At 36.5% G+C, this 25,642-nt stretch overlaps 1 protein-coding gene across 4 annotated transcripts in view; it reads right to left on the bottom strand.

The window, feature by feature from the left end:
- CELF3 (CUGBP Elav-like family member 3) overlaps positions 1 to 24,295 on the bottom strand; it is a 1,127,909-nt gene extending 1,103,614 nt beyond the window's left edge. For 3 of the 4 annotated variants that reach the window (XM_044079943.1, XM_044079945.1, XM_044079947.1), the window contains exon 1: positions 23,249 to 24,295. In XM_044079943.1, coding sequence (XP_043935878.1) covers positions 23,249 to 23,393 — 145 coding nt within the window. In that variant the 5' untranslated portion in view covers positions 23,394 to 24,295. The remainder of the gene's footprint in view (positions 1 to 23,248) is intronic. The other variant, XM_044079946.1, reaches the window with a different exon arrangement.
- Between the last annotated feature and the right edge of the window lie 1,347 nt (positions 24,296 to 25,642).

Genomic DNA, 25,642 nt, shown 5'->3' with positions numbered 1-25,642 from the left:
GCTGTCCAGAAGGGAAAGAGTGACTGACAAAGAAAATGCACTTACAGTTAAATGTAAAGCATATTCCTACTAATAACTGTACAAGGTCATAATTCTGGCATAACAATATCAGAAGACAGCATCAAGATTGAACACACAGAAATAAACAGTTGACTTAACTGTTTGCTAGTAGCAATAAAAACTGAAATTGTACAGTAATGTAATCCCAGAAGCCCAGTACCTCTGGCCTTTGTATTCATTTTCAGGGCTGCTTACTTAGTTATTGATGTTAAGCAGAAAAAGATTTTTGGGTGGTAGTTGTAAAAATAACAAGATCCAAGAACTCTATGGCAGTACTGAGTATGCTCTTGTCCAGAAATGACTTCTGCTGCCACTGTAATACCAGATAACATCCAAAACATGAATCAATACCAGTAAGAAATAAAACAGTGCATCATAAAAAATAATGCAGAATGTGAAATTAATGAATGTAGACCATCATCAACAACCTTTAATTACAAAATTTAAGAAACTGTATGATATCACAACATAAACATACAAACATTAAAAATTATCACAGCCACTCAGTCAATATTGCAGGAATATATATTACATATCCAAATCCTTTTGCTTTACATTGCGGGGGTTCACAAACCACAACTCCCCTTAAAAACAGCAGCACAAGTACCGTATCAGAAAACAGACTTTGCATACTCAAAGATAATAATACAATAAAGGGATTTGTCCCTTCCCCATCCACTTTAACACTAAATAATTCATACATTTTAACAGAAAATTACATACTCTGACAAAAAACAAATTTAACTAAAAAACATTTGGTTAGAGCGGTTTTCCCAACAAACGTTTCAAATATTTTAAGAAACTGCATTGATTCCATACATAAGGGAGACATTTATTACACTGAACAGACAATGTCGAATCACAAAATGTTCACCTCAAAAGGTCATGCAGCAAAATGTCAGACTTATGTGCTGCTGGCTTTTTTACCTGTATGAAAAGGCCAGTAGCTTGTATGAGATTGCAGTATACCAAGAACCATTTTTCTGCCCTTTCCTCATGGTAATGCAGGGGTGCAACTGCATAGAACATGTTTCCAATATTTTTTGTTTGTTTTTCAACTTTTTTGTGGTTCAAACATTTTTGGATTCAACATTAAGTCAGTTTAATGTAATATATATTTATACATACAGATACTCATATGTTTATATAAAAAAATGTGTGTACACATATACAAAAGTTTACATATTTCACACATAATTACACACTGACAAAAGGTAGATACAACTGTGAATCCAAAGGAATTGTTTATGTAGGATTATGCCAATCCTACCAGTGTTTTTATATTGGCAATATTGAACATAGATTACGGGACCGGATTTATGAATATATGATATAAAAAAATACATCTGAGGAATTGAGAAATGCATTAGCAAAATATGTTCACATGTACCCTAACCACCACTTCAAATACATGGTTATAGAAAAGGTCAATATCAGCATGAGAAGGGGTCCCAGGACATTGCTGTTAGAGAAAAAAATAATTTTTTGGCAATTATTTTTAAATGCTTGCAACTGACTGGGCTTGAATGGCTATTGCTTGATCAGCTATATTTTAAAGCATAAAGCTTTAACTGCATAAAATACTATTATTAACATTTCCATACAAGACTGTGAATATGTCAACATCTTAATAAAAATTTGTACTTTATTTTTTATTAATTTTTCTATTTTTTATTGTATTATTCTTTAATAAGTTCATTCATTCATTTTTAGTACATTTTAAGGCTCTTGTGAATGAATATTTTTACACATTTTTAGATTACTGTGTTCATACCTCTCAAGTGCACCTTATTACGAGGAACGTACCTCATTTGGGTCTTAAAAAGTTCATGTTCCTCAAAGTTCTTCAAAGTTCCACACTGAAAGAGTCTGTCATACATTCAGTGTTAGGAATATTTTTAAGTGAAATCCATGGCAAACAGAAATTAATCATATCAATTCATTAAAATATATTCTTTATAAGTAAAACCACCATATTTTAACCATCCTATGACCTTCCTAGTTAAAGTTGTTAGTAAACCATTAGTATGTGTTCCATATTTTGCCCATTTGTTCTACATTATGAGGGCTAGTGTTCCTCATTCTGGAGATGGGAGGTTGAGAGCTATGACTGTGTTTATACAGTTTAAATGGCACTTTAAAAAGCACTTTGGCACTTTAAGAAATGTAAATGGGAGGGTTTAATGACATCATCCTTTGATCTGATGACTGCTTTGGGCCTTATTTAAAACCTGTTTGGGTTCAATTGTATCTGACAAAGTTCATTATTGTTATATAAACAAAAGCGCTTATCAGTCTATTTATTTGTGGATAATAAAAAGTTTCTTCAAGAACCTTGCGGCTTCTCCTTCTGGCAGCTAAGATGGTTTATGTTTTTTAACAGGATGGCACTGGTTTTGAAAAGCTGACCACTGCCAAACTCTAATGACTTCCCAACAAAAGGCTGAGCAGTGGACTCCTCTGTGTTGTTGAGGTAGCACACTGCTGCCACATGATCAGTATGAATGGCAGTGGTAACTTGGGGGGAAAGAAGTCCTGAAAACCCAGTAGGATAAGGAAGGGTGGTCTCTTTTCCAAAGCAGTGATATTAGATTTTACTCTGTTTGCAAAAAAACACCTTGGACTGTCTATCCCTCAAAAGGCCTCCACACTAGGGCAGACATGTTCATGGCGATGACCACAGTAGGTTCAAGAGAGATGAAAGGTAAGCCCAGAGACAGACTCGGCTCAAAGCCATTAAATGAAATACTCCAGGAATTTCTGAGAAATCATGATTGAATACGTCATTTAGTCAGCCAGCTGGTTCCAATGAACTTTTAGTATTCACTGAAGAACCCTCATGTGATACGTGGCAGTGACAATCATGTATATCATGGCTGCCATTAAGTCCTAAACCTGGAAACAGATAGCAGTGGAAAATGGCAGATTTTTGACAGATCTGGTCAATTGTATGCTGCAGAAGAGGAGTCTTGGCAACACCAGTAAAAGCTCAGTAATACAATATGTCCAATTTTATAAATATGACTGCATGAGAGGAAATCAGCTGTGACTTTGCAGTGTTCAAAGTAATTCACAATGGAAGGACTAAGACAAGAAGTGAGTCTCTGGTTGCAACAGAAGACTCCATAGTTGTTGCAATTCTGACCCAAACATCTATGTAAGGAAAAAAATATCGAAGACCTGCAGCATCTGGGTCACTAACAATGGACATCCACTTAGTCAAAGCCCCATACGGCTGTAATGAACCCAAATCAAAACATTCTAAACTGATACCAAATTGTTCCTATCTGGAAGCACAAAAACCTCACACTCTGATGCATCTTGATGCTCCAAAGAGCACATTCATTCTCCTTTAGATAAGGTCTGACTGCAGCACAACCATTTGAAAGGACTCTTTTGGGAAATACTCATTAAAACCACTTAAGCACAAATAACCTCAAGCCTATTGTCAGTTTTCTTTTTTTAATCAAAAAAGAATCTAGAGTAAAAGTCTATCATTGTCTGGTTTGTTGGGAACCCTTGAATAGCTTATTTTTACAGAAGGCTGAGTACCTCTTCTATTAAATGCGGCTGGATATCTACAAAGAGAAGTATCTGTAGCTTTGAGAAGAAAAGAGAGTTGTATTCTGTGATCTCTGCCAACAACAGTTTTCACATATTTGCCCAAGGGATGGTTATTCACCAGGACAGTTGGAGGGAGAGGAGATCCACCCCCCCATCTCCAGAGTGGGAAAGCCAGGTAAGATTCTAGGGATAAACTGTGAAACCCAATAAGAAGACTAGTCTAACTCCAGTTATTTTGCTAACCACTAATGCCCCTGGGATGCTGATCATTCTGATTGTTACTATGCCCATATCTGCCTTTCCCAGAACCTCTTTTATATTATTTTTGGCCATGATGAAACCAAAGTTGTTATGGACTTCACTGTACCCACAAAAATGAACACTAATGAACCATGAATTTGATTCTAACAATGGCGATGATTTTGCACTCCTGTTCCTGCTTCTTCACCATTGTTTTGAATGGAGAACCAAAACGCAAGGTCCTATCTAAAGGTGCATTTATACACATGGCATGTGTATCATCAGAAAAATCTGTGTGTGAAACCAGATGATGCTGTATAGCTAATCCAGTATCTGCAACACTAGATAAAACCCACAATTAGGTTGGCAACTGAAGACTGTGTTAACATCTAAGACTTAATTTTACTCCAAGTATCCATGTGTAAACATGTACAGAGATTGGCTCATTTTAATAACCACATCTCGTTCTGAAGTACAACACATGGGAATAATAGCTTATAGCATTAGAGAATGTAGATTAGTAGATGTAAAAATAAGCTTCCATGATCTGTTAGGTGGGGGAAAAGCTAAGTTTTGTGGAGTCAAAGCTTTCTTCAGAAAAGCCAACTCCAGCACTGAGTCAACTGCAGGGTTTGAAAAGTACAGTTGTGTAAGGGAACGTATCATAACAGTAGATGTTCTAATAATCACTGCTGCAGTAGCCTTAGCAATATGGATTATAACCTGTGAAGGATGTATCAACCGGACAGTTTCCAAAGTTTCAGGGCACCTTACACATGCTCAAATGGTTAGTCACCCTGAGCTGACCTGTCCAAAAAGACAGATCTGAGGGCAAAGTCCTTCAAAGCTTTCATGCCAACTGAGAGAAGTAAGGAAAGGCAAAAGAGAGTGAGGCAGGCACAGCTCTGAAAGAGCATAACTAGGAGTAAAAAAAAAAAAAAAAAAAAAAACATTTATATATATATATATATATATATATATATAAATATATATACATACACACTGGCAAAACAACATACTCAAAAAAACTAAGGGGGGGGGGTTCAAGGAGGGAGCAGCTACTCTAGCAGTAATTACTCAAACATCTACTGTTATGGTAAGTTTAATTATACAACTCTGCTAGGTTTATCATATTGATTACTGCAGAAGTAGCTCTAGCTATATGAGTAGATGAACATAGCTTGCAATATCTTGGTAAGTGGAAGGAGAAAGGGACTAGAAGCCCCTGTAGAATGGTCCTACAAAGCCTGAGCTAGAGCTAGAGAAGGAATCAAGACTGTAGTACTTTGTAAAACTAAATAAACTAAATACAGAGGACCAATTTGCTGCTTCTGGAATACTTCTAGAATCCAAACATTTCCAAAACGCCAAAACTGAAGCCAAGGCAGGCCTTGCCTGCAATAGTTTTGTTGTGGTGAGAACAACAAAACTAATAGGCTGAGACAACCATTTGAAAATAGTCTGTTTAGACAGGTTGTCCCTTCTTAGCCTTCATTTGTGAATTGATCCAAAGATATGAAATTTTTTTCTGTCAAGGTAGCACCTCAGTTATCTGCTGAAATCCAAAAGAATGGAGTATCTTTTCTCTCTCATTTTTGCATTCAGTAAAGAAAACAGGGAGTTAGGTAGTTTGGCTTAAACTCAGGTATCACTTTAGGTATAACAAGGATTAGTTCTCAAAATAACCCTGTGTCTGTGGAAAATGAGATAGGGATGACTCACCATTACAGCTTGTAACTCAGATACTCCATTAGCAGAGGTCAGAGCAATCAGTAAATCCATTTTCCATGTTAAGAACTTCAAGTCAGCCAGGTTAGCTCGTTCAAATGAAGCAAGTGTTAGTTCTCTAATTCAAAATTAAAACCCCAAGGTTTACTTGGAGATCTCTTGTACAAAATCTCTTTCAAAAAACATTCTGACATGACACTGCATTGAAAGAGGAGGATCAATGGGCAGACATGCTGAAATGTGTGATAAATGAACCTTGACAGAAAAGTAAGAAAGGCCGCAGGACAGTAACTCACAAATATTGTAAAGCCAGGGAACAACTAGCACTGAATGGGTGCTGGTTATGTTGATGGCACCGACTAGAAATTCTTCTTGCCTCCATTAGTACCTGTTGCACCTACTCAGTAAAACAAGTGCCTAAAAGAAATTAAGACGTTATCAGCTAGGTAGACAACTGAAGTTCAGTGATGATGGGGTGTATCATACATCCTTGTTCTTGTGTGAGTAGATCCAGTCTGTAAGGCAGCTTGTGGTAACTTCCTCTCACCATTTTCAAAAGAAGAGAGAACAACAGTTGCCTGGGCCAAAATGGAGTAACCACAATGATCTTGGGGGATTCCTTCTGAATCTTCAGAAGTACCCTAGATATTAGTGTAAAGGTGGGAAAGCATACAGGAGCATTCTTGCCCATTGAAAAGAAAAGGCATCCATCTTCCAAGCCTTTGTGCATGAAATCCTGGAACAAAATCTTGTCAGTTGATTGTTCAGAAAGGAGGCAAAAAGGTCTACTTGAGGAATTCCACACAGATGGATCAAATCTTATAAGACCCCCTGATCTACTTTCCATTCGTGAGGATGTGCCCTGATCCTGTTCAATTTGTCTGACACAAAGTTTTGCTCTGACAGAATGTAGGATGTCTGTAGAGTAAGACTGTGCTGTGACGCTATATCCCATGCTAACATGGCTAGTCTGCAAAAAGGGTACGACCCAGTTCTCCCTGCTTGTTTATGTACTACATGACTGTGGTACTGTCTGTAACAACTCAAAGAGGTCTACAGAACCAAAGATGTTTCAGGGAGTAGAGTGCCTGGATTAGAACAAGCAGCTATTTTGCTATTTATGTGCTTGCACCTACCCCTGGTATCCCAAGAACCTTGCACTTTTATCCCTCCTGAAACTGCTCCCAAAGCAAAGTCCAAAACATCTGTGGTGACTGGTGCTTTGGAGTGGGGAGACCTGGATTTTTGGGATATTTTTGTTTCCACCAAGTGATTTCTATTCTGACAAATCCCAGAGCTGTTTTTTGAAAAGATACTGGGTGTTGGTGCAGGAACCAAACAGACGTCATATACCACTGTATCTTTCTCATGTGGAGTCTTGTCAGGACTCTTGAGAACCATAGATATCTTTAGACCAAAATCTTGAGGTAGCCTCTTGCAGGGACTGAAGTCAGAGTTAAAAACCCTAGAAATAGAGTTAGGTAGAGAACATTTGTTTTCTGTGGAATAAAAGCTCTTCAAACTGAGGTGCCAAGCAGATACTCCAGGAGCACAATTCTGTGTGGTGGAGTCAAAAAAGACTTTTGAATGTTCTCTTGGAATCCCAGCTTTTGTAAGAGATCTCTCACTCAAGAAAGAGACTGCTGACATGTTGAAAAAGACTCTGCAAAGATAAGCAAGTTGTCTAAATATGGAAAACGTGGACACTGTGAACACTCTTGGTACAGTGTAGAGTCCAAAGGATAAGACAGAGAACTGACAGTGTGATCCAGACACATAACCTTATGATGCACCTGAAATCTGGATGGATAAAGGATGTGATAAAGCATCTTCTAATTTAGTGATATCAGAAAACTTAAATGAGAAGAGGTAACAGGGTAACAGGATGTGAAGAGAACTCTAAAGGGTTTGATCATGTGGAAGGTGTCCAGAAGGTTTGGAAGCTTAAAAGGTATTAAAATTGAATTATCCAGGTAGTGAGATGAACATATTTTGAGATTGGAGAGTATCAATATCCCCCCTTCTTGTGCGAGTAGGTCCAATTTGTGGTAATTTTCCTTGGCCAAGTCTATAAGAAGGGAGAGGCAATGTTACCTGGGCCTAAGGAGGTCACCACATTTATTTTGGAGAGTCCTTTTGAATCTTCAGAATTACCTTAGATAATAGTGGAAAGGGTGGAAATTCATAAAGAAATATTCCCCTCTCCAGGCCTGTTTACATGCAGTCCTGAAGCAGAATCTGTTGAGTTGTCTGTTTTGAAAGGATGCAAACATTTCTACTTGAGGTGTTTCACAACTGGATCAAGTCCTGGAAGACATCCTCATTCAATTTCCATTTGTGAGTCTGTCCTGGCCTTACTCAGTTTGTCTGCCATCATCTTGTACCTTGAGGGAATGTAAGATGCTTGAAGGGTTAAAGCGAGTCGAAGGGCTAATACACAAGAGATCACAGCCAGCCTGCATAGAGGGCATGACCTTATACCACCTTGCTTATTGATGTACCACATCACTGTGGCTTTGTCTGTAATCACCTGTAGAGGTCCTGGTAACTACCCCCAAGCAAAATCTGAGGCATCTTCAGTTACATGTTGGCTTATAGTCTGAGAAGAAAAGGGAAGACCTGCATTTACTTGTAGTTCCTTTTCTACAAAGCTCTGAATTGATATCAGAAGATCCAGAGGATGCAAGAGTTACTTCCATGTGATTTTTGTATACTATTGAATCTTTTTCAAGTGTAACCTGGCAAGAGGAATAGTGAGAATTACAGATGCTATGAACTCAAGAATCCTGAGAAACTCTCTGGCTGAAATCTGAGACCAAGTTGAGAAGTTCAGAACATTTCCAGATAAACACACAGACTTTAAGACTTTAAAATTACTGTGCCTTGGAAAAAGGGGAATTCTCACCAATACAGCAGTTTCAGATTTAGTATATATTTCACCCTAATGGCATTTAAATGTTCACAATTCCAATAAGCACAATTACCCTCTTTGAACTTACAATGGGAACACCCATTTGCACCTCCCTCATATCACAATTCCAGTCAAAGTACAGCTCAAGACCTAAAGAATGGTGCTTATTACTGCAGAATAGCATTATATTGTTAAAATGTGGGTCCTCTCTCAGACAAGTCAGAAAAATAATACAATGCCAAATATTGCTTGTTGGAATTATTTTAAAATACTATTACTTTTGTAATGTTATAAAATTCAATTCAAGATATCATCCATTTGGAACTAACCTCCCTATATTAAAGCCCCGCTCAAAAATACAGTTTGAGGCTTTCAAAACTGCAATAGTGTTTTTTTATGAAAACCTATGTTCTGTCTGATAAAATACACAATAGAAAGCTGCAGCTCCATTCAGGCAAGTACTATAAATGCCCCATATTGCGTTTGGCAAATAGTTTAAAACGTGCACACTCTCAACACATACCTGCACCCACATACATATATGCAAACACACACAAACACAAGCACACATGCAAAAACATGCCAAAGATATTCAGACATGCACAAAGATACACACCAACAAATTTACCAACAGTTATACATAATGAATATTTGCAGACATTTTTAAAAGTACAATATGTGATATATTCACTATGAACGACTACTTGCATTTCCAAAAAAGACACAAACTGAAGTATACTTTAAAAAAAAAAAAACAATAAGATAAAAAACAAAGGTCATTTGCTAAACAGAATATTTCCCTAGCAGGGCATTGCAGAGAAGTAATGGACCTTCTAGTAGTAGTGAGGCTTACTGCAAATGATGTCAAACCTCACATCCCCTGTGCACATCCTTATAATCCAACAAAAATATGAAATATTTTGTTATCCACACTGTGCTGTCTCCATAAATTTATCTACAGGTTTGCCAACATCACCAGATTATAAGTGCTTGTATAAATGATTGCAGTTAAGACTGCAGTATTAACCATTACTTATATTTACAGCAGCAGGAGTTACCATATTCAAATTCAAATAGCTTAAAAACTAAACAGATGTCTTTGTTGTACATAAGAAATATGACTTATTTCATAGATGTTTTTATGAATAAATAAGTTGATAAATGAAGTGGTAACATTAGGCAATAACCGATAATAGGCACTTCTTTATAAAATGAGCAGTGTTGGGTACACAATTTTTTTTTTTTTTTTGCTAATGAGCAAAAAGATGTACAAAACTAATAATCTCATATTTCTTAAATTAGTCTGCATAGCCTTAAACCAAAATATTATTGTAGGATACTATGACCACAAGAGTAGGTCAGCAATTAACTGTCTACACAATAAGTTACAGTTTTATGCCATCCTATAAATTATTCACTATGAACAAGTTTTTGTACTTTCTCCATGTTTGTGTGACCCTGAACTTAGGTAATTTAAGTAAGGAGATGTGGAGGTGAAGACCCTCATATGGTGGTACAAGGGTCTTACCCTACTGCAACAGAGACTTCAATTAGCAGAAGCTTCACTTTCCTTTTTGGTGAAGCAAGCTTCATCTGTATCATTTCATCTGAGTGAAACTTCAGCTAGTTCAAATGCAAGTATGTGAAATGCTGGAGGATTATGCTTTTAATGTACATATCCATTTTTTTTAAACTGAAAGGCATGAGTACATTAGTTTTCACACATTTCAAACAAACTGTGCTGACCATTAAAATGAGGGTTTACAAGGATAATAACATTGTGACGAGTACTAGTAAGAGTGAAAGGGAAGATCTACAAGAGGGTAGTGAGACCAGCTATGTTATATGGGTTGGAGACAGTGGCATTGACAAAAAGGCAGGAGTCAGAGCCTGACGTGGCAGAGTTGAAGATGTTAAGATTTGCACTGGATGTGATGAGGGTGGACAGGATTAGGAACAAGTATATTAGAGAGTCAGCCCAGGTTGGAAGGTTTGGAGACAAAGCCAGAGAGGCAAGATTACATTGGTTTAGACATGTGCTGAGGAGGGATGCAGAGTATATTGGGAAAAAGATGCTAAGGATGAAGCTGCCAGGTAACAGGAAAAGAGGAAGGCATAAGATAAGGTTTATGGATGTGGTGAGAGAGCACATGCAGGTGGTTGGTGTGACAGAGCAAGATGCAGAGGACAGGAAGAAATGGAAACAGTTGATCTGCTGTGGCAACCCCTAATGGGAGCAACCGAAAGAAGAAGAAGAAGAAGACAAAGATAATAACAATGCTGCTCAGCTTTCAGTTATCAACAAAACCAATGGTATTTCATTTCAGATACCATTTTATTTTATTTTTCTGGAAAGAAAAAAACAGCATATATTGCAGTCGACTGGGAGAGATTATCAAAAAATTTAAACTGACTCCTAAACCACTGAAAATAATATGAATGTAGTATATAACAACAACTAATAATAATAAAATACCACCACCCCTAAAAACTGAACTAAAGTCAGGTAAATTAAATATGTGGTATTCAGAAGGTGGATATAACATATACCTTCACTACAAGTTATAAGCATCTGGGGACCTTATATCTAGTTATGTACGATATAGCACTTTATGCACTCCAGTTCGTGTAACAGTGACATATACTTACAAGAGGTGATTACCTAAATGGACTGGAAAGGGAGGAATATTCACAAATATGTAACGCAAGGGGAGTGGACACTACCTTGGCAAATCTAGAAACATTAAGTACTGTGGAAGTACATACAGTTTAACACAAAAATGCAAAGACTACTCTGTGGAATACAACAAAGTACAAGAAGGCGGTCTGACATAATTACTGAAAAACAGCAAACCATGAAAAATTCACATACATTTAACATTGCAGTTTCATTTTTTTCTGATTTTACATATATTAAAGATTGAGAAGACAAGATCCATCCACCATCCATCTACACCCCCTTTTCCCATTTTTGCACATGGGGTCAGGTGTCACTTCAACAGTGACAATGTAGAGTCAAGGTTTACATCACTGGGTGGCTAGCCCTGCCCCAGTAATTCTTCCACATCACACACTCACAAGTATATTCACACCTATGGTCAATTTAGAGTTTCCAATCCAATTACTGCACATCTTTGGAATGTTGGAGGAAACCGGTGCACCCAAACAAAACCCACATGACCACAGGGAGGACTTGCAGACTCTAAACAGATGTATTAATGTTTTTGTATAAGTACTATTCTTGACTATGTATCAGTATTTTTAGTGTATGGTCCCTTTTATTCTGAAGCCTTGTGACTTATGTAATTGTTTCATTATTCAATTAATTAAGGATGAAATTTTTGTATAAAAAGATGCATTAATGGTGAAAGGTTATTCCTTTGAAGGCTGTGTAAGCTGAGGTACCAGAATAAACCTGATTGCATCCAGCTCCTGTTTCTCTTCTTGGTGATTTTCGATTATTTTGAGAAGTTATGTTAATAGTACCTGCATTTTAAAAAGTGACCCTAACTTGGGACCTTATCACCGAATATTTTTGCACAAAACACTCTTTCTCTATCACCTCTCTTAATAATGCCATCATCAAACCCAAACCCATACCAAACTACTTGGAGTAATTACTGATGATGAACTAAAATTTGATACTCACATCCAGCAATGTATAAAAAAGACCTACCAGAAGCTTTGACTTCTCTATTGCAACCAGAAATTTCTGTCACCTTCTTCCAAACCTTCACTCGCTCAGTCCCTTCTTCTACCCTGTCTTCACTATGCTTCCCCTGTCCTTACTAATATTCAAACTTCACTTATCACTAAACTAGAGCAGACTTATCACAAAATAGCCAGATTTGCCTCTAATCCCCCCTATAAATCTCCCCACTACCTCGCCCTTAAATCACTACAATGGCCAGAATTCTCTATACAACTACTTCTACCCCAACTTCACATTACACACTCTATCTTGAATGACCCTTCTTCCTCCCCTTCCATCTCCAACCTAGTCTCCTACTACAACCCCCATTGTCAGCTTCGTACTTCCAGCAAACACCTAGTTGACATATATAAACCCAATAAAAATATAGGAAAGTCCCGATACAAATACTCTGTTGCACATGCTTGGAACTCACTCCCTCAAAACAAAAGAACAATTCATCAAAAACACCTGTTGAAAAAAGAACTTAACATTTTTCTTCAGAGTACATGGCCTGCCCTTGTCTAAGCCCACTTGATCTAGCCTCTTCTCTTCCCAACTTTAACTCCTTTTTCCTATTCTACTCTTTACTTCCTTGTGCTTGCCTCATATACCTTTATACCTCCATCTCCCCTCACTTCCACAGCATATATATTCATATATATCTTTATTAAAAAAAAAAGAAAAAAAATGTTTTTTGATTGAATGGTTTATCTATTTGTATGTACCTCATGTGTGATATTTGCTAGACCTGTCAATTGTCATTTAACCTACTCTATGTACAGATATTATCTAACTGTTGAATTTATTGTGTTTCATGGTGGTTTTAATTTTTTACTCTTATTTTTATTTTTTATTTTTAGAAAATGGGCCCCTGGCTCAGTTGGACTAACCCGCTTAACAAATGTCAATAAATAAATAAAATAAAATAAATAAATAAAATAAAATTAATAAATAAATAAAAATAAAGGTTGAGAGGTATGTAAGCAGAACCCAAATACAGGATACCCAAAACCCAGGATACACTGAAGAAGGCATTGGTTGCCGAAACCGGTCTGTCTTACTAATAAAGGGCTGTTTCCAGCCAGTTATATGCAATAGTTTCAGTATTATTACTTTTATTCTGTGACTTCTGGATCATATATTGCTGGCCTTGTGTTGTACATTTGAATGGTTTTGGTCGTGCATCAACCTACCTGCATAGCATCATGTTGAGGTATGTAAGCAGGACATGTTGGTAGAACAGATCTCTCGCTCTCTCTCTCTCTCACTCTCATAAAGGACACCCTACCTTTAGGATAAGCTCATACTCTATTGGTTCATAGGTTAGTACTGGGCTTTCTGCCCTTGTGGTCCATTTTAAGCCTAGCCAATTTCCCAACACTCAGACTCAAAGCTGGTACCTTGTGTCTGTGAGGTAAACACCTTAACAATTGTGCCGGGCCCCAACCTCCACATCAAACAAAGCAGCTCTCTCACTTTCTTTAAATCTAATTTAGACATATGGATAGGTAGCCACAAATTCACACAATCTAGGCCCTCACTCTGGAAGTAGGTAAATTGCAGTGGGTAGGCTCTTAATAGTGTTTTAGAGTATTTGCCTAGCATATACCTATACACCTATGAACCTTAACATACATGGCCAGGATAGTTGCAGTAATGTAAGGCTTACTTTCAGGAAATATAATACATATGGATTACATCAGCTGCACACTGTTACCTGGTAAACAAGCACGGTTCTAAGTTTCAAACCTGCATCTCTGCATTTCTAGAAAAAAAGAGTTGTCAAACAGACTCCTTAATGTGCTGATGACATAGATGGGAGACATTCAAAAATATATGCATATCACTTCCATATGCATGTATTCAGATTCTATATATCTAGCCTCTTCTCGCTTTGTCTCATTAGGAGAACTAAGCTGATCTAAGGCATGACCCTTGTTTTTCAGATTTTTGTCTGCTCTTGATGTGTACCTCCTCAAGATGCAATTAAATGAAGAAAAGCACAGAGAACAAAAGCCAAAAACATACTAAACCTATCTTTGTGTGCATTCTCACTAGGAGCAGAAAATAAAGCGTAGGTTGAAAAATCAGATTACAGAGATAAAAACAGACAAAATTACTGAGATAATGTAGTGCTTTCAAATCACACAAACCTTTCTAAAGACAGTTCCCTATAAAGGAAAACTTGTTTGACTATGGTTATTTTCTAATGCCAACTCACAGATGAGCTCTTAATTAATGAGTATATTCCTTTCTTGTGGATTACACATCTTGAGTGGTTGCAATACCAGTATAAGAGCGCATATCAGAAATGGGAGGGAAAGTACACAGAAATCCTTGTATATATATTTTACTGCTCTGTTATTCCAACATAGTAGTAACCAATTCCAGGCATAATACTGCCTTGGTCTCTTGATGTACCTATGTGACTGTACTGCTTGCTGAAGAATTCCATAGTTATTTCACTGAATGGAGCTTTAAAAAAATATGTTTTTTTTTCCAAACCACTACCTATTCTGAGAATAAATTAACAAATTAACGTGAATCAGGCAAATGTGTCATCAGTACATAATGATAAAAATGTAAGATAGTATGATCTATAGTTCCAGCCTAACAGACTTCTTTGAGATTCAGCACCGAGAAAGTAGATTATTATCCATGGCAGCGGAACATATGGAGAGAAATGTAAAAACTCCATCAGGAAGGGGTACATTTCGTCAGTAGCACACCAGCATCATAAACTAATAAAGCACAGTGGCGCAGTCTTTACACATTAGTTGTTTATTGGTAAAGCTGGCATGTTTTTTTTTTCTTTTTTATACAGCTTCACTAAGAATGTTAAAAAATTTGGAGAAAAATAATGGAAGAGGAATAACCTACTATACCACACTCCTCAGACAGGCAACTAGTACTGAGGAATAACCTACTATACCACACTCCTCAGACAGGCAACTAGTACTGAGGAATAACCTACTATACCACACTCCTCAGACAGGCAACTAGTACTGAGGAATAACCTACTATACCACACTCCTCAGACAGACAGCTAGTACTGATATTGGCATACGAGTCTTTCATGAGAGAAGAATTGATAAAATAAATAACAAGAAACAAAGATTTGAGGACACTATAGAAGGTTTGGAAGCTTATTTTATTTCTTAATGTGATGTAGCAAGAAATTTGATGGTTTTTGAATAAATTACTAGGCTTCCACTTAAATATTTCTACAAACAAGTTATTTACAGGGAATTTAGTTTTATTTATTCATTTGTTAAATCAGTAGTCCAGTTACTGGGTTTAACCAAAGCATTCCACATTCCATTGTAACCACAAAAAGTGATAATAAGGATCCAAAAGTTAGAGGTGTGTCCAGACATTACTGATCACCAACAATAAAGCTAAATTTACAAATGAAAAGTGCATATCACAGGTTTTAACATGTGTTGATTTCATGTACTTCTTTATACATCACACACAAAACTGAAAATCCTCTGCTCCTTTAAGTTTATAATTTTTGCACCCCCCCCAACATAGGTTTCTTTGAGCATCCCATAAGTTGACATGTCACATTCCAGATGTAGAAAGGTGGGTGTGTGACCAGGATATGTGCACCAAGCTTAATGCCTTCTTCTTCACTCTGTAACTAAGTATTACAAAGGTGTATGTCTTGCTAAGGATACACAGTATTTATCAGCCATTGTAAACACATGCTGGTTTGTTGTTTTGCAGACCACTACTTTAAACAAAGGAATACAAAATTGTTTTCAGGCTGGTGAACTGGGTCATGTGCTAAGATTTTTCTCTCACTTCCTACAATGTTTTATGCATCCTCCGTTGCAAAGCTCAGCATCGCCATTCAGTAGCATAATGCTATAATATGGTTCATTCTTACCCACTCTGAATACTGTAGTGGTTGTACCGCACAGTAAGGAAATAGACAGCCATATTTGTTACATTAAATGGCATGCTCTTGAGAAGTGCATGGAATGTCACTGCAAAACTCAAAACTCAGTTAACATTTTACTCCTTATTATTTATTTATATGTGCACTCTTTTCTACATGCTGTAGTACGTATTGATATATTTACTGAAGTTAAGTGTTTGGCCCAGGTTATGGATAAGAAGAACAATAAATTACATACAATACAGACACACACAAATTTATATGTCTATATGTCACTTTGAATAGTGTATCCACTAATGACACCAGATTTGCTTTCAGGTACATGCACATTGTGCAACTTTTTGTGTCTTTCAGCTTTTCCATGTTAGGGGTCGGAACTCCGGTCCGCTAATGGTTGGCATTTGATGTTTACGCACCGGCTTGCCAGGCCTGACAAACAACCTTCAACGAAGGTACGCCCATTCACGCATGTCTCCACGCAGAAGACGCTCTATCTGAGAATCGAACCGGATAGCGACTTACTGTGAGGCGACAACGCCACCGCAGCACCACCACTGCGGGTATACAGTATGCAACTAAATAATTTTTTTTTTCTTCTAAAGTGAATTTTAATTAGCAAAACATTTATAAATTTACAATAAGTAAATAATAAAACAAATATTCAAGAAATTAAGCAACTAACTTTTAATTATGAAAAACAGAGTTCTCACAAATATGCCTTGCCTCTATGGGAAACCAGAATGTTACTATAATTTGTAATTCTTTTTTTGAGTCTCAGATTACATATGGGCATTTACTATCTGATGTGCTTTACAAGTAAAGATGAAATATATGATTCCAAGACAGTGATACACACACAAAAAAAAATACAGAATTAAATAAATAAATTAGCCTAGTACAAACCTATGAACCTATAAGTAGTTTCATATCTGTAAATTACTATTAAGGGATAAGTTCTAATATCCCTACAAAACAGCAGTACAATATAATTTGTATTGCTGTCTTATACATGTAATTTTGGAGGCAGTATTGCTGCAGCATGACCCTTTCTGATATTAAATAGGTCTCTATTATGTTGTTTACCTTGCAAAATTAAGACCTTCTGTGGAAATCCCATAAAAAGATGCCAACCCCTGCTTCAGTGAAATAAGCAGGACCATGAAGATCAGACTATTAACTTTCATAACTGCAAATGTGAAATTATTTTCTAATGACAAGTTGCCAGTTTTGTTTTTTCTGAAATTATTATTTTTCTGCAGATTATTTTATTTGTAATATCTGATCACATATGGGTTATTTATGCTTTCCTATCTCTCATGGTGATTTATTTTATGTAATATGTTTTAACAAATTTTGATAGTACCACTAAACTACATCTTACATGGGGTTTGTGTTATCGATCAAGACGTAAAACTCGCTATTGAAAAGTTTTTCTACAAATAAAGATACCTTTAATGAACTTTACTTGGGTAACTGCATTAATAACTACATTGTCATACCAACTGTCAATGTAATTTCATTTATGCAGTGAGTTTCTGCACCTGTAAATGGGTCATGGCTTGTACAGACTGAATATAAAAGAAGGTAGTAAACTGTCAAAGCAAAGTGCAGCTTGGGCAAGGAGGAGAAAATGATAAACCGCAAAAAAAAAAAAATACATAACTCTTTAAAAGGTCAACCATAATGAAACAAAGAATCAAAACATATTTAATTTACACATGTACTCATGTATATCCTATGTACTTTCCCACCCAAGGCAAATACAAACAAACACTACAAATCTCTGTACATATTTCAGACGGATTCTACACAGACATATAGCTGATATTGAATCATGTGCTATGTATTTATCGAATGATCTTCATCTGACATGAAAGTTGATTTCCTTTGACTCAAAAGCTCTATATTCCCACTGCCTTTGTTCCCATTGTTTACTTCTGGCTGAAAGATATATACACTTCCACTCATGACTGCTAACGATGCTGCAGGGAAACACATGATATCAGCCAAAGTTTTAATATTAGGAAGAAATGTGGTTTATTTAAGCAACATGCATTTTTTCATATGTCAGTGAAAGACTACCTGCATATCATGACTTCTACTGCAGGGAGTGCATTATGTGGGCACACTACAGCATACCTTTATGTTAAAGATGAGAAAATAGAAGAAAAATGTTAAATTTTAAAGCATGAGAACTACTGCTTCTATGGTCAACAGCAATAATTATACCAAGACAATGATCATTATATACACCCCAAAGACTTTTCTGAAAACATTTGCTGTAGGCATCTCTGGTGTTCCATGGTAGTATTTAAAAAGCATTTAAAAAATTCACCCAACAGCTGACATGTTTCATTCCTGCCATAACACTGGGGTGGCAGCCTGCATCTTCCTTTCAAGGCCTTTTTAAGCATGCTTTTCTTTTTGAATTAAACCACTGTTTATAGATTTAGGACATTACTTTAGTATGCAACAAGCACCCAGAAAATAAACCTGACTTACTGTTTTTTTTCCCCCCCTAATATCCATTATATTTTAAGTAGCTGACTACAGGACCATAACTAAAGATGTGTATTTCATTTTTCCCAAAATATCACCTGAAAAGGATAATACATAAAGAATAGATATACCTCCAAACACATAGCAGTGTCTCATTAATACGCAATCATCATGAGCTGCTCTGTGTTAGTCTATTTCTAGGAGAATTATGAGGTACAAGGCAAAGACAAGTACTACAGATGTAAATCAGCCCCTAATGTGCAACAAAGCTATTATTAATGACAGCATGTCAATGTATTGAAATGACAACAGAGTACAGTAAACAATGTAATCAAAAACACTTAGGGCAAAACAGATGCAGGGATACTTCAGAAAATTTAAATCACTATTGTCACCATAGTGACGGTCCCTTTAGGGAAGAGGTTAATGCCTTCGACTGGTAGGATGCTGCTTAATCACTCACAGTAGCAACATAAACATTCACAGGCAGTGAAGAGTGAAAGGGCAGTGATCAGCCATTGTTTATTCCAGGTCTTGCCACAGTTTTACAGTTGTCCCTGTTTATTTTGTTCTAGTCAATACTCTAATTTTACTTCTGTACATTATATTCCTTATGTGGTATTAAATCTAAAATGATCAAGTTTAGATATGCAGTCTCTTCTCATTGAGAGTTGAGTTAAATAATGTGGAGTCCCTGGGAATATACACTATTTGCACTACTCCTCACAGAAGTAGTGGTCAGTATTTTGATAAATGCTATCTTTATTTTCATTGTTTTGCCTGAGTAGGTTCTGACTGCACTGTTGCTGGCCAAGATAAATTAATAATGTGATATTATTGATTTAAGCCATTTTGTGAGCTCTATAATGTTTGCAGAACTGAGAATTCTAACGGTTTCATTAAAAGTGATGGTTTCCAGTCATTAACTTGTGCAGCTACATAGCTGAATACTGTTCTTTGGTTCCATTTTACTTTTCACGATAAAAGTAAGGATGTTAAATATTTTTTTCCACCAAGTCTGCAGACACTATGTGCAGCGGCTGAAAGACTCAAAATAAATTTATAAGAAAAAGATGCAGTTTGATCTATTTTTTTCTATAGACTGAAAGTTTTGTCACATAGATGTAGTTTTGAAAGAAATAATGTGGATAACTGAATGTAACAGTACAGATATAAATAGTATAATGTACAAATTGTGTTTCAGCTTATTGTATTCAAGTCCCCCTGTGTGTTACTACCAACAGGGACTCAAGCCACAGTGTACTCCATTGTAGCATGAAAATATTATTTAATTCATCAGATACCATTTTGTTTTAAAATAGAAAACAAAAAGGAATTCCCCAACCACAAGACAGTGGAATGCAAACAAAACAGCAATAATAGAAAATGCATACAGCTTTCTATTTTTTGGTAGAAAAGTTTAAAAAAAAACAAATACATAATAAAATAACAAAACTTAAATTGGTTCTCTCCCCTTTTTTGCTAAAATTCTAAATTCAGAATTATATGCAGACCTTACAGATATCACGGAGAAACTTTAGCCTTGGGCATCAAATATCTGTTTTATATTAGGAAACCATAATGTAATGTTACTGCAGTTTTAGTGGCTGGTCTTGATTTCTTATTTAAGTGAATAATGTCCGGTGACAGATTTCCCGAATGCATATCACAGCTCTCTCACTCAGTCACATTTATGCATGGGTGTGCATACACACACTCACACACACACACACACACACACACACACACACACACACACACACACACACACACACATTTTACTAATATACTCATAAGGCAAGGGATTTCCAGAGAAGCAAAACTTATACACTGATCTGTTTATGACTCGTGGTAATAATGAAGAGAAAATGCTAAGTGCTACAAACATGTCAATTATTTTTAATGTATGGCATTAGAAGACAAACTTACAAATGTAGCTGTAAAATAAGGGAAAAGTGGTAATATGAGAACTATAGACTACAGCTGCAACTATAAAGATTGCTGAAACACTGAGATAAACACTACATTCTGATGCCAGTCTTGTATACCAAACACAAGGCAGCCACTGGAGTTGGAAATTTCGATAATTCCATTAATAGGTATTCATTAATAGATACCACATCAACCATCTTTAATAGGAGGCAACCAAAAACAAAAGCTAATACCACAGTTAACATCTGCTGGGATAATACTGGCTTGAGGAAATAGAGAAAGAAGTACCATTTCTGCTTTAACATTTATCATGTTGGATACCTCTCTTCTGGCCATCATCAATCAGGACCCTAGGACTTGAGTGGGACCATGATGACCCTATCCAGTAAACATTGTTACACATGGAAGGTGGGCATCAAACATTCTGTGAGAGATGCATGAAAGGCAACAAAATGGTGGCTGAACTTAAGAAAGGGCCACATGTGAATAGTACTGAAGAATTCTGTAGTATGCATACACAAGTGTTAATAGAAACAATGGGAAAAAATGAAAAAAGAAAGGCTGGATTAACCAAAGTGCTTCTCATCTCCTTACACCTACACCATCAAGCTTCTTGTCTGGATGTACCTACATATACTGCTTGAAAGGAGCCAAGTGCTCATGTCTATTTTAATACAAAGTTAATATGCAAGTAATCTGATGATGAAAGTCAGTTGTATTTAACAGGATAATGACAAAAAACAATCCAGTTATTATTGTTATTATTATTACCAGTGAGGAAGAAAATGAAACAGATTTGCAAACATGGAAACACATTAAGAAATTATACATTCACAAGTGTGTTTTTTATTAAATTCTAGAAAAGATATGTGAGATCAGGGGTGATGCTCATAAAATAAAAAGTGAATGTACCAGAGGGTTCTGATGGAATTGAAATGTCAGGACTAACAAGTCACTAGCCAAGGTGCTGAATGGGCCAGGATGTGACAGAGATTGTAATCCATTTTATTAATTTATCAAGTTCCTTAATATTTTTTGCACTGTACCACTCTTTCTGCATTATATAACTATTACAAATTGCAGTTACATTAGGATACAAATTGCAGTTGTGTTCTCAGATTGCAGTTGTTTTCTCAAATTAGCTATCAAGATGCTTGCAGTCTCTACTTAAATGCTTCCAGTGTTCCAACAGTTATGTGAAGCATACCTATGACTTGATAAACTGTTACACATTCTGATCTGCTTTGTATTTGTCCCTATACTTTGATTCTTTTTATTTGTATGTTTTAATACAAAATATAAAGCTGCCATATTTACAAAGCTTAAATTACATATATTAAACAAGAAACAGTCCTTTAAGTAAACTCACAATATCAAATCAGAATGAGGAAAATGATTGCTTGCTTTCAACTGTTAATTCTGAAGCCCTCACAGACTTTCTTCCCATTTCGCATATAGCACAGGGAGACACAAGACTCTCAGCCATAAATACTGCTCTTCATTCCTCTGTGGCCTGTTTTAACAGCTGATTACTACAGATCAATGGAAGACCAGATTAACAAATCCTTAACTGGATTTTTGTCCCTCTGGTTATGTTTTTATGCTCCTAAAAATCATTTAATGATTTCATGGTAATGTTTTCACACATTATTTTCCACAGTCTATTCAAGCATGTTATTTGATGCATGGTAGTGTACCACAGACTTTGTTTAGTATATTTCTTTAGCATACTTTTCATTTCAACAGAGCTCCATTATATTATTCATTGTTTACACAAACTCCCCACAGAATGTGAGACGTCACACCTTAGTCCTGTATATCTAGAACACACACGCGCGCGCACACACACACTGTATTAGAGTTACCACCTGTCCCTCTCTGCGAGGGGCAGTCCCTCTTTGGACAGAGGTGCCCTGTGAAACAAACAAAAAATAAGAAATATCCTGAAATTTTAGGACAAACAGTATTTCACACGTTTTCTTTAATAGTTGCACAAATCAGTTATTTTGTATCTAAAACACCTAAATGTTATGTGAAATTGTATAATCAACTACAATGTTATAAGCTTTTATTTTTGCATAAAAAAGTGAAGCTCTGTCCTTTGCCCAGGCTGTGGGTATGTTTTGTCCTGCAAAATCTGAGGTTTCTACAAAAAATGTCCCATTTTGTTATTCGAAAAGGTGGCTACCCTAATGCATATAATCACTGAATGCTTTCTATGGTGTAACATTTCGTTTTTGTATCTTTCTAATTTGTGATAAACTTTATATATAAAATAATAAATAAATGCGTGTTCTGTAAACAATCTTTTTTGGGGGAAGCGATTCATTCTCTCACCCATATACACACCTGTAACGCGTGTGTGTGTGTGTGTGTGTGTGTGTATACACGTCTGTGCATTTGTGCGCGTGTTTAACAGAAAGACAGAAACATAACAGATAGTAAGGTGACAACATATCAATTAAGAGGCTCTCGTGAATTCAAAATACCGTAACCGGGCAAAGTTGAGAGTTTCTGTGATCTTGTTAGGCACATAAGTTTATACATTTCGCAGTGCAGCAGTTTACTTAACATTTAGTCCGTTAATCATGTATTTGGAAGATGACTTTTAATTTAGACTAACAGCAAGGGTGCGCGCGCGTGTTTACTTCAATTTTACCTCCATTTTATATGACGGAGAGATTTGTTCAAAAACAAAAAGAGCCATTTTCCTTACCTTTGTGCATGCCAGTGTACTTATCCTTGATGACTGTCAGCTCATAGATTTTCCCAAACTGCTCAAAGATGGGTTTCAGGTCCTTTTCCTCCAGGTTCCTCGGAATTTGTCCGATGAAAAGTTTAATGGCATCCGGCTCCTTCATTTGGGACAAAAATCGAGAAATATATACGAGAAAGAGGGGGGAACAGCAGAAAGGATAATCCCAGACAACAACTGGGAAACTGGCTCCTCAGAGACAAGGAAGCGTGTGTATGTCCGTTTTCACAAAAAAAAAAAAAAATGGTAGTACTAATAAAGTAAAAATAAATTGTCTCCAAGTTCAAGAAGTGTTCAGGCTCCAGTTAAATATACATTAATATAGCTATAAGCACTTGTTAAATACAGTATAGCGTATCATACCAGTTCTATTTTCGTCTTGCGATTTCGTTTATCCTAATGTCTATTTCGGCTGGGTATTCTTACAAGTTGAGCGCTGCTGAAGGGATGCTGAAACGGCATACGCGGAATACTTCCACCTTTTTAAATCCAGGAGAGATGGCTAAATCAGGATGTTTTCCCCTTTTCTTTCACTAGTTGATTTATATTTCAATCTATTAACTACTTGCCCCTCTTGCAAGACAAACACACTGTAAATTCTTCTATTGGTCCAATTCCCTGCAAGGTGTAAACAATTTTAAAACATTACACATATACGTATATATATATGTACATATATATTATATTAATCCTATTGTTCTTTTCACCCCTCCCGGCATCAGGGATAACAGGGGCTGCAGACTTTGGATGCTGCTTTAGTTAATAGATCAGGAGCTCTGATTCAAAAAATCTTTCTCTAGCCCCCCAAACAAAAACCTACCCCTCCTTCTCAGATCAACCCCGTGACAGATAATGATGTCAGAAGTAGGGACCGTCTCAAAAGGACGGCGCACAATAGCTATTTAACTAAATAAGGGCGTTCTCGTAACGGTGTTCCTTCAATTTGCTCTTAGTATCCAAACCCCGATCAGTGATCATCATTGATTCATTCAAACGCAAATATGTTACAAACGTTCAAACCATGGTCAAATTATAGATCCCGATATGTCTCTCCTAATCTGAAAACACCCGGTTTCTTCCTTAAACAAAGAAAGACAGAAACAAACAAACACAGGAAAGGAAAGCAGGGTGATAGCAAGCAAAGGTTGCCCATTCAGACATAAGCTAGTTCAAATTGCTAAAAGAAATGTATAGTTCACAATGGTAAAAATGGCTACTTTTCCTAATGTAGGGTCCATCACTGGCATACACATTTAGCTTTTTTATTTTTGACAGCGTACAAACGTACTGCTGTACAATAGTGTACATTATTCATTTAACAATATTACTGGTATCATTAGAAAGATAGCGGTACATCCCCGTCCCCAAGCTGCTCACAGGAAAATAAGTGTTCAAGTCACTGTATTATCCATTTCAAAATAGACACATAAATAAACGGATGAATGAATAATCAGAAGCATCCTGCTACAACATTCAGATAATTTATGAACTTTAAATTTTGTTTCAAATAAAGGTCACGGATTTTAACTGCAACAAGCGCTAGTGATACACCTTTTGCTTATTTTAGCCTCCATTGGCGAAAGATTGAAAATGTGTCATTTTGCTGTTTTAAAACAATAGAATTCCTTGGCATTTCAGCTGTTCTTTGTATCAGGCTTCTCAGTTCTCTCATATGCACTGCGTCTTCCTATTCCAGGGACTGCTGAGAAATAATTCAACATCCAGCAGCACACTTGCATTCTTTCTCTTTCCTTTACTCACTTCCTCTATTTCTCTTTCCCCTCGCCTTTCCCCTCCGCAGATTCTCTTTTACTACATGCACACACTACATATGTGTGTATGTGTGAGTCTGAGTGTGCTTGTATGTGTTAATGCATTTGATATCTGTGTGTGTGTGTGTGTGTGTGTGTGTGTGTGTGTGTGTGTGTGTGCATGCATTTTTGCATATTTATATATAAAATACAGTGATATGGGTATGTCTATCTATCTTATTGAAGTAAGCACAAAAGACACAACTATTCATTTATTTTTTAGGGGTGACCTATGAGCATTGTCTAGATCATTGACCCTCTCATAGTCACACAATTCAAAAGCCCATTTGTGTGTAAAGTACACATCAGACAACTGACATATGTAATTTAGTGTGGTATGAATAGAAAAAGCACTTAATTCCCATACAGAGGGCTTTGTTCTCCACTCCTCTTTACCTACCGTAATTATTTCCAAGGTTGCATTATGTTGTGGAAACAAGCAATGCCGTTGGCAGAAATCGTTTTTTTTATGACAGATGCAATTACCTTTATAACTATACAACTATGTTATCTGACTGGAGCTTTGTGTAACTCGTATGGTCAC

This window comes from Protopterus annectens, chromosome 8.part0 (assembly GCF_019279795.1).
Source record: "Protopterus annectens isolate FY-2018-M chromosome 8.part0, PAN1.0, whole genome shotgun sequence".
Lineage (NCBI taxonomy): Eukaryota > Metazoa > Chordata > Ceratodontiformes > Protopteridae > Protopterus > Protopterus annectens.
The sequence above is the reverse complement of the archived record's forward strand: the minus strand, read 5'-3'. Positions and strand labels throughout refer to the sequence as shown.